Below are 10,772 nucleotides of genomic sequence, written 5' to 3' on the forward strand. Positions count from 1 at the left end.
CTTCAAAAGAAGAAATTGAGAGGAAAAATTCATCATCAAAAGCTTTCAACTGTGAGGGGTGACTTCACTTTAAAAGTGAAGAGGTACTTCACGCAAGCAAAGCAGAGAGAGTTTCTCAAAGGAAATTAGAGTTCAAATGTTTGCATTCAAACACAATCTTGCCATGTATGTAATGTTTAATCTTGAAATTAGCAAAACCCCATTAGCCTCATACTATGCACAAACTCATCCCTCCACACACGGGTTTAAACTTTAGACACTGTCTATGCACCAAATGTATATAAGACCGCCCATGAGCACACAGACAAACAACATAAACATTGAAATGTATGTGTACTTTGCACTATTAGCCAAGAAGGCTGCATCCTCTACAAATCGGACCAATAAAGCTATTTTCGACAACGATATCATTGGTGGCACCAACAAGGAGCGGCTAGAAGGCTAAAAGGGAGGAGGACAAGCGTATTTCAAGAATCGAAGATGAAGATTGTAGCCTCTCTTCAAGGAAAGGATTTTCTGTCATCCTTTGTGGAACCATTTTTTGTCATCCTTTGTGGATCTGTCATCGTTAGTGGATATGTATTGACATCCTGTGTAGATACTATGTGTCATCCTTAGTGGATAAAGAATCTTCAATGTATTGTCCTAGCCCAAACCTAGAGGGAGGATTGTAAGGTGTGAGCTTTGTTCTAGAGTCACTAAGGTATGAGTCAAGGAAAGAAGAGAAGGAATTATCCCACATGCAGTGGTGCAAGGTTGAATCAGTCTATACGTGTTGATCCGTATTGTACGGCATGTCCGTACTGATCCGTACTGTACACGGATTGATCGTACCGTACGTTTTTTTTTTTTTTCTTGCGGCCTCATGCCAACGACCAGGGTGTCTAGACATTGTCACATATTTCAACAAGGTGTTTTTATTTAAGTATGCTCTATTAGAAGCCATTTTGGCTTGACATTTGTCACGATTGTGGGTCGCTCCTTATTAGGAGTTGTGGGCTACTTGAAGCAATGTTATGTTCACACTTCTGACTCTTTACTATGTAGTATGTACACTTTCATTGTTCTATTGTTAGCAGGTACTTTCATTGATGAATGCTTGAATATTTTTTATTATTCTTTTATCACCGAATACAAATATTTAATGTATGTTTTACACGATCGTTCCTTGGAACTTGGCTAGTGAATCTCCAGTTGATAATATGTAGTAATGTATCCCCAAGTAGTTTGCATGATATACATTTTCTTGATCTCTAATGAATAATAGAAATTTTTTTAAAATGCTCTCTCATGTACTAATTATTTACAAAGGTACGTAGTTTTATGTACATAAAAAATTTATCCATATGCAACGATGTACAGTACGTACAGATACATACCGTACATTACGTATAGTACCACCTTGCAATGGTGCAAGGCTATAGAGCTACTTAAAGCTCATTTCATGAATAAGCATATCAATTCCATTTTGCATTACATCTCTCTTGTTTATGGTGAGCTTGTGATGGCTTGGCAACAACTCAAGATCGTGTTTATGAGTCCAAGTTGATTGATCTTGGAACCTAATTCGCCTGTTGATAATTTAACCAACACACATTAACTTGTGTGCACGATGTCTCTTTCATCCACCCTAGCTAGCACGACCCCATTTCCATCATGCAGCAGCCCACCAAAGCAGGAAGTATCTTTCTTAAGTACTCATCAGAAAAGACAGCCTTTCATTTGAAGAAGAAAATATATATACCTCTCGGCCAAGAAAAAAATTTAAATTCTTGAACAAGCCTTTGCATTGCGTGGTGTCCTCATCCTCATCTTCATCTACCTCTGTCTGTCCTTCATTATTCGTCTCCACTGGTCTCTCGCTTTCATCCGCTTTTGTCATAGTTGACAGTCTATCCTGCAATGAAGCAAGCCTGGCCTTCGATTCCGCAAGTCGCAGCTCAGTGTTTGCTTGATCCCTACCATCAGTGATAGGTTTGGATTCGTAATTGCTTAACTCTCTATCCCTCTTGCTCGCCGCATCAGCTTCCCTACCAAGGTCTCGCATGACTGCATAAAGTTCTGAAGCCACACCTTCGAGCATTAGAGCGTTTAAAATGGCATGTATGTCAGCTGTAGCAAGTACTCATACTGTATTATTTCAAGAACCCAGCATACGCAGTTGTGCTCAAAAGAAGACTTTAAGAAATGATTAGCACAACATACGGAATGAAAGATCAAGGTAAAATTCTACACCGAAGATGCATTCACAAGCAAGGCAACTTGCAGAAAATTATGTGTCAGAAAAGATAAGTATTGTAAACCTGCAGCTTCTGCCTCCAGCTGGGCATCCAAGAGGGGGGGGTACTTCAGACCTAATGAGTGATAAAGCTTGAAGTTGACAAATCCTACAAGGGTCTGAAGTTATACAAATATCAAACTCAGGAAAGTTGCAAAGCGCAGATAATAACCAAAATGAAGCACTCACACTCAACTCTTGTGAGACTTCAAGATTGTACAACTGACTCAGTGATTCTACACTGTTATACTAGGTGCATACTTAGTTACAAACAGACTTGCAAGTTGGTTCGGCAAATGATACTAATGTTCAGGTGAGAAGCTTCCTTATCACAAGGTAAAAACTGTACCTCATAGAACTCAACAAATGTCAGCATCACCCGGATATCTACATCATCAGGAATCACTTGGCTTAAAACATGAGGAGTAAGCCATGTAATCTTCTGCCCAGCAACTTCTGCCTGCAAATGGTTAGCTGGAATTACCACAATATCCATGTTCAAAGATGGCAATAAAGTACTTTATGAATGAGAAAGAAACTCACTTGATAATAGATACCCTTTACTGAAACAAAAGTTTTCCGCAAAGTGTGTGTCCGTGCAACATAAGCTTGCCATTCAAGGCTTAGCCTGGACGAAACAGCAAAAAGGAATCTTGATGATTTCTGCATATTTAAAAAACTCACAGAAGTGACGGGAGCGACATAGGAACTTTTTGTGAAGCCTTTACCTACGACAGTTGTTCACTGTTTCCGTTGGGATTTTATAAGCTGCCTCAGCTGGGAAAGTTGCAAAAAGATGTAACATTGTCAATGGATCATCCAAATCACGGACAGCATCGATGAAAGAAGGGTACCTGTTAAGTATTCATTGGAAGAGGAGAAAAACAATGTACAAAACAGCATATGCTCAAAACCTTGAGCCTAGTTTTTCAAGAAATTGCAAAGAGAGATCAACGAGGCAATTGACACATATACCACTTTGTAGAAACAAATGAGCACACATACACACATAATGCAAGGACCTACAGCTTGAAATGGACAAAAAACACACACAAGATTGACGGTTGTATCGGTCAAACTTGTCTCCAAAATAACAGTGTGACTAGAGTTGTTGCAAAGAGAGACCAAACTACATGGAAATCCACACAAATATGAAACATTTACCACTTTGTAGACACACAATGCATGGACCTGTAGCTTGCAATGGACCCAAAAAACGCACACAAAATTTATGGTTGCATCAGTCAAACTTGTCTCCAAAATAATAGTGTGACTCAAGTTGAATGGATATTTCTTAAGCCTGACCTTTCCTTCACAAGATGATCAAGGGAGTATGAAGGTTTGTTTGCCTCCAATCTGGCAGCAAGACTCAGATTTTTCTTCGCTCGAGCTTTTTTTATTTTCTTATTGTAAACCTTGAGCTCTCTGTACGGAGAACAAATATCAGTACAAACTTCAGCTCAGAATCGATGAAACCAATGATCAGTATATACCTGCTCTTTTCCAGCAATGGCTCATGAGCCAGAAAATTGATGTCCTTGACATGATAGTAGGTTTTCTGGTTTCCCTCAAACTTCTTCTTGGGCTCTCTTGGATGGACGCCTTTGAGAATGCACAAGCGTCTGAGACCCAAAAAGAGTGTAAGAACCCAGCTCAAATTACTAAGCTTCTGAATCTTGCGTGGAATTAAGCAAAAATCCATTATCCATGATTTAGCACATTCTGTTAGTTAAGGGCAGCGAAAGGCGGCAGAGAGAGGAACCTAAACTCCGGAAGCTTGATTTGCAGGCGATTGAGAGCCTTGTTCCTTGTTGTGTACTTCGCTGCATTCCCCTCTTTCTTCTTCTTCAGTTTCTTCCTGTCTTTCGCCATGGTGATGATGAGAGAGAACCTACAGCTTCCTCAGGTCTTCACTGCAAACCTACTCCAAGGTGCTGCATTTTGTTTTTGGCCTTTCAAAGACCTGATTTCTTCGGGGACACTTTTGCCCTTCATAGTTCAAACATTTTACTTCTTTTTTTGACGTTTTAGTGTAATTAATAAGACTCATAATGGCTTCTTCGTTTATTTAGCGGAATCTCCATATGTTCCTTGCTTCACTTCCCCCTATGCAGCAATCAGACACCTCTGCTCGTTCTCATCCCTCTTTGCTTGCACGACACGGAGAGAGACTCATTGCCTTGACGCCCTCATCTTGGCTGTTGACTCTCTAGTTGCCTTGTAGACATCGAGGAGGAGAGAGAGAGAGAGAGAGAGAGAGAGAGAGAAGATGTTTGCAATGATGGGTCGTCGCACTGGTTGTGGAGAACTGCCTCTGCAGAGCCGAGGCGGGTCAAAGAGTGTTGGGGTAATCTGTTTAGCTTACACTCGATACGCGACAAACCCCCAAAGCCAAGCATACCAATCATGCACCAGTATGTGCACTAGTGTGGCCGGCGGTCTTCAGCCACCTCTCCCTCTTTCTGCGTGTTTCTCTCGCTGAGTGCGCAGGGTGCACACCATCGGACAAAGGGGGTGGTAACGCGTGGCAGGGGGGGGGGGGGGGGGGGGGGGGGGGGGGGGGGGGGGGGCGGAATCCTCCCCCATTATATATGTATAGATATATGCATCCCGCTACATAGATTTCCCTAATCATATGCTTCTTTAAAGTCACATTCTATTCACTATAGCCACGTTTTATTTGACATTTCTCTCACATGTGATAGAAATCACGTTCTAACATTAAATGCCACCTTTCACTTTGAGCCTATATAAGGCCATAATGCTTAGCTTGTAATTTGCCCTTTCATCCTAATCAATCAAGCAAATATATTTTCATTGAATGCACTCTCTTTAATTTGTTTGCTCCTAATTATTATGAAACTCTCACTACCATGAATGCCTTGTTGGTCTATCCACCATAGGCATTACAAGTGGTATCAGAGCTTGTAAGTAATTGGTATTTCCTAATTACATTAGTTAGATCACTTTACTTTGACTCGCTTGATCGATTTGTGCGTGCACAGATTTATGATTTGTCACTTTTTGGGCCCATTTCTTTTGCTTGAGTGAATTGGTAGAGAATTGATATGTATGTTATGGATAGACACTTTAATAAGCTTTTTGAAGAACTAGTGTATGCCATTTTTTAGCCCAAACATCAAGCTATAACATCTAACTATTATAATGGACAGAGCCCTCTCTGGAAACTGCCACGGGGTAATGGAAGGAGTGGTCGCCATGTTTTGCATTTAATTTTTGTCTAATTTCTTCAAAAGTATTGAATGAAACTAGAGATACAAAGGGTCGAGTCTGATGTGAACCTTCGTTGATGAGGCCCGACGCTCACATGACCATCCTCTTTAGCTGTGCCCCATGGACCTCCAACCTGTGCTGCACAGGAATGGATTTCTCTCTCTCTCTCTCTCTCTCTCTCTCTCTCTCTCTCTCTCTCTCTCTCTCTCTCTCTCTCTCTCTCTCTCTCTCTCTCTAACATTGGGGCGTTGTCATTGCCATTCGAAATGGAAGGAGAAGAATTGTAGCAAGAGAGAGAGAAAGAACTTTGCCGCCTGTTGACCGCAGCAAGAGAGAGAGAGAGCCGTGTGTAGATTTATGGGAGAGAGAGGGCAAGCAATCCCTTAAAACCATCGTGCCTGCCTTTGGGGACAGAAGCTGTAGGAGAGAGACGAGCCTGCATGCAGTGCAGCAAGAGAAATACATAGCCACCCCACCATAGTATCAACGTCAATGGCGAGAAGGCCGACTGAACAGCAAATAAGCATTAGGATTGGAGTGAGAACTATATGCGAGCTGCTCAGCGTTTGGAGGGTGAGAGTGATGTTGTGGAGATGAGCTTGCAGATCAGTGATGGCGCAGACGGAGGCGGCCTGCAGGACAAAGAAGGACTTAGTGGGGAGCTGGTCGAGGGAATCTACGATGGTGTCTGTATAGAAGAACTCGAGGAAGGGACAAGAGTCGTGTAGGGGATGGAGCGTAGATGGACAGTGTGGTCAAGCTGCCTATTGGTGGAGAGAATGGTGTGGAAGAAGTAGGAGCAGAGATGAGCAAAGAACAAATTGTGTGCAGCATCATGTTTGTGCGTTTCTATCGCACGTGTCGGAGGTTGGGGACTTGCCAAACACTGTGTGCGAGCCACGAATGGCTGCAAGCACACAACCAGACTATCCTAGTAAGCTCAAAGGGGCCAATGGTGTGTCACTCACCGCTTGCCGTTGTGAAGGATTCAGTGCCATGAAGAAGAGGGAGTCGCCGTTGCTGTGCTCAATCGCCTCGCCGTCACCGATGCTGCCGCAATGCTCTCTCTCTCTCTCTCTCTCTCTCTCTATGTAACATTTAATGGTCTAGTAACTTGTGTGTAGCTGAAAGTAACATAGACATAGTGAGCATCTGATTAGAATAGAATCCTAATGAGCATAGCAAGAGTGCTTGGATGGAGAGAGCAACAAAAGCATAACACCTAGTTAGATGGGCATGAACATTACTTCAAAAAGAGAGAGAAATTAAGCTATTGACAACATTTGAGGACCGGATTTACATGGAGCCGGTCCCCCCTCCAAATGGCTTTGTATTATAGGTTTCCCCCATTAAGGAAGACATTTTTCAATACAATACTTTGTGTTCCTTCAATAACTTGCTGGTGCAATGAAGATGGACGCTTCAAGCACCAAGCTCACACTTGTAACACACAACATCAATTCCCTCATGGTCTCAGACCCAAGACCTCACACACCTTCGAAGATGGTGAGAGTTAGCGGGGTATGAGAGTAGATAGAGAAAAAGAAGGAGTATTCTTACGAGAAAGAAGTATGTCTCTTCACATAATCACTCATAATAGCTTAGTAATTAGCATGGTAGAGGAGACGAGCATGCATTGGAGCTTGGCTCTTGGTTGGATTTGCATCACAAAGCCAAGAGTTGTTGGTGTGGGCCACCCTTCTCACAAGCTTGGAGTAGATGATGAGCTTTCCATTAAAGCTTGAGAAGGAGAGATAGTCTTCTTTACTTCACACATTGTCAGGCCAAGGGCCACCCTGGAGGTCAAGGACCTGGCCAAGGGCCGGCTGCCCAGTGGAGAAGGGATCCTAAGGCCAGGAGGCTATAAAAGGGAGGTTGGGCGGAGGATTTTGGACACGGCAGTTCCCAGGGCCTTTCACTGGTACCAGAGCTCCGGTCTTTTATAGGCAAAGTGGGTCGTGGACCTCCACTTGATGCATTTTCATGCAACCTAAGGGCGAGATTTGGAAGGCGGACATGAGTGCTTAGCAAAGAAGGCAATTGAGGTCGTGTGTAGGGCCGCTTGCGGCGAGGGGGGAGAGAACATCAACCAGCACATAACACGGCGAAGATGGGCTCAACATGAGCGCGTAGCCAGGGGGGGCGGTACTGTTAATCAAAACATTGTCCATAATAACCATGACTAGTACTCTTCTTGTCTCAAGACCACCTAAGGGTGAAAAACGGCACACATTCCTTATTCAAATCCGGAGTGGATAAACCCCCACCCAAGGTTCCGGGTGCCCATACACCAAACTAGATGCCCATACAACCGGGCGGCTCCCCTAGGATTAAAAAAACGGTATCCTAACTTATGTAGAAACATTAGGACATGACACGGAGTAGAAACTCAACGTTCATGGGGGTAACCGACTTATATGTGGCTAGAAAGCCAATCATTATCATCAAAATATTCCAAGGAGTCGGAGGTGTCTTGAGACAAGCTATCTTAAGGATGATCAAACATATCTTTCCTAATTCAACCAGTTTTAACCCAAACAATTATTTCCTACATTATAAACAAATGCACGCTGGAAGTTACCTTCCGTTTTCACCCGGTTTATCCTTCTTACGTATGCAATGCTAACTTATAAAAGAACTTAAACTAATTAAAGACTTAATTGAATAATGGGACACCCACCTGGGATTGATTGGCCATCTGTTGCTGCACTGGCGCCTGAAGACTCTCCTCCGTAGGCCTACTACTAGGCTCGGCTTCGTCGACGTGCGACGCTCTAGTTCGTTTTGGAGCTACGTCCTCATCATTAGATGTAGGCTTTGCTCGGGTTCTTTTTGGTGCCATAACTTCTTATCCTTATAAAAAGGACGTCTAATCATTAGGTAAATAATTCAAAATCTAGATTTAACCTTTGTATTCAACTGTAACTCATCCAAGGTTAAATTTATGTCTTAATTGGTAAATTCTTGACCTAGTAATTTCTTATTGGTCTATATAGGCATGATAACTTTTTCCACCGCTTCCCTAAGGGTTTTCTAAGCTCTCCTAATTTTATTATAATTTTCTATATCTTTTTCCCTAATTTTCCCATTGACTTTTAAGCTAATAATCTACTTATTTTAGGTTTAATATTTATTGTCTTTAATTTCTCTTAAAGATTCTATTTCCTTAGCTTGATATCATAGGTTTACACTTACTATAATTTTCCTAAAAACTTTTGACCACAAAGTCTATTTATTGTAATTAATCATTCGCTAACAATAGGACTTTTGGTCAATTATAATTTTTTAAACTCACCAATTAACTATGGTATAATTACCACAAGTAGATAAGGATATTTTTGACCTCTGGTAATTATCTTATTATTTTTTAACTTAATTATATAATTTCCATCTTCAATTTTTAGTAAAAATTAGGATAATTTGACTTAGATAAATATCTATACTACTTTTTTAACATTAGCATAATTATCACGGCATATTTACCCTATAATATAGCTATGATAAATAGTATGTAATCATATAGCATGATTTACTAATTTCCCCCTTGAAATTTCAACCAAAATTTGTATATTTTGATTTAGATAAATATCTATACTAAGTTTCTAACTTTGGCATAATTATCACGGCCTTTTCATCATATAATCTAGCTCTGATAAATAGCATGTAATCATATAACATGATTTACTAATTTCCCTCTTTATTTTTTAGCTAAAAATAGTATAATTTGACTTAGATAAATATTTATACTACTTTTATAACCTTGGCATAATTATCACGACCTCTTTACCTTGTAATATAGCTCTGATAAATAGAATGTAATTATAGAACATGATTTACTAATTTTCCCCTTTAATTTACCCCTAAAAACAAGATAATTCTACTAAGATAATTAGTTAAACTAATTATCTGAGCTTATCCTAATTATCAAGGGTTCCTTAACACCTAATTAACCACTAATAAATATCTTACAGCATTTGAAATCAGTTTACTAATTTTTCCTATTTAATTTCTCAAAAAACAAAGTATTTTTGCTAAAGTAATTAGCTAGATTAATTAATGAGCTTCTCCTAATTATCACGGGTTTTTTAACACCTAATTATCCACTCATAAATATCTCATAGCATTTGAAATCAGTTTACTAATTTCCCTATTTAATTTTCTCAAAAAATAGAGTATTTTTGCTAAAGTAATTAGCTAGATTAAATATCTGATCTTCTCCTAATTATCATGGGTTTTTTAACACCTAATTAACCATTGATAAATATCTCACAACATTTGAAATCATTTTACTAATTTTTCCTATTTAATTTTCTCCAAAAACAGAGTATTTCTTCTAAAGTAATTAGCTAGATTAATTAACTGAGCTTCTCTTAATTATCACGGGTTTTTTAACACCTAATTAACTACTGATAAATATCTTATAGCATTTAAAACCATTTACTAATTTCCCCTATTTAATTTGCTCAAAAAACAGAGTATTTCTTCTAAAGTAAATAGCTAGATTAATTATTTGAACTTCTTTTAATTATCACAGGTTCTTTAACACCTAATTAACCACTGATAAATATCTCACAGCATTTGAAATCATTTTATTAATTTCCCCTATTTAATTTTCTTAAAAAACAGACTATTTCTCCTAAAGTAATTAGCTAGATTATTTATCTGAGCTTCTCGTAATTATCATAGGTTTTTTAACATCTAATTAACCACTGATAAATATCTCACAGCATTTACGATTAGTTTGATTATTTTCCCCTTTCATTTTCTCTAAAAAATAGTGTAATTTTGCCTAATTAATTAGGAAAGTTACTCAGAAAATTATAGGATAATTTTCCTAGCTTAATGACTATCTAATGCAGCTATGATAATTACCTCAACTTAATCTAAGCTAAATTAATATATTTACCATTAATTCATGGTTAATTTGGCTAATTTCAGTCTTAGTATGATAGGATAATTAATTAGCTTAATATTACTAAGCTTAATTATAATAATCACCAGAATTTAATTAATTAAGAGAGTTTTTATGAGTATACATAGGCCTAATCTTTGATTTATTAACAAAATAGCTTAATATAACCTTGCTAATTAAGAAGGATTAGACTAATTACCGTTTAGGTTAATCAATTAGAGATTAATCTCTAATGATTTCTGTGTAGCGGTCTCTCTAGATGAGAGAGAGTGTGTCAAGGCTCCGAGTCTGTCAAATTATGAAGCAAGGGTCCTATTTATAGTTTTCTGGCACTCACAGGCTGTAAAA

General features: G+C 39.2%; 1 protein-coding gene across 1 annotated transcript in view; it reads right to left on the reverse strand.

The window, feature by feature from the left end:
- The window catches only part of LOC147452878 (pescadillo-like protein), a 49,614-nt gene extending 45,349 nt beyond the window's left edge, over nt 1–4,265 (reverse strand). Inside the window, exons 1-8 of the mRNA XM_086518459.1 lie at nt 4,041–4,265; nt 3,772–3,900; nt 3,584–3,703; nt 3,007–3,132; nt 2,822–2,906; nt 2,628–2,738; nt 2,304–2,397; nt 1,745–2,061 (exon numbers count right to left, since the gene is read on the reverse strand). Of these exons, the coding sequence (XP_086374585.1) occupies nt 1,745–2,061; nt 2,304–2,397; nt 2,628–2,738; nt 2,822–2,906; nt 3,007–3,132; nt 3,584–3,703; nt 3,772–3,900; nt 4,041–4,150 (1,092 nt within the window). The 5' untranslated portion in view covers nt 4,151–4,265. The remainder of the gene's footprint in view (nt 1–1,744; nt 2,062–2,303; nt 2,398–2,627; nt 2,739–2,821; nt 2,907–3,006; nt 3,133–3,583; nt 3,704–3,771; nt 3,901–4,040) is intronic.
- Between the last annotated feature and the right edge of the window lie 6,507 nt (nt 4,266–10,772).

Source organism: Adiantum capillus-veneris, chromosome 8 (assembly GCF_014529385.1).
Source record: "Adiantum capillus-veneris isolate H3 chromosome 8, ASM1452938v2, whole genome shotgun sequence".
Lineage (NCBI taxonomy): Eukaryota > Viridiplantae > Streptophyta > Polypodiopsida > Polypodiales > Pteridaceae > Adiantum > Adiantum capillus-veneris.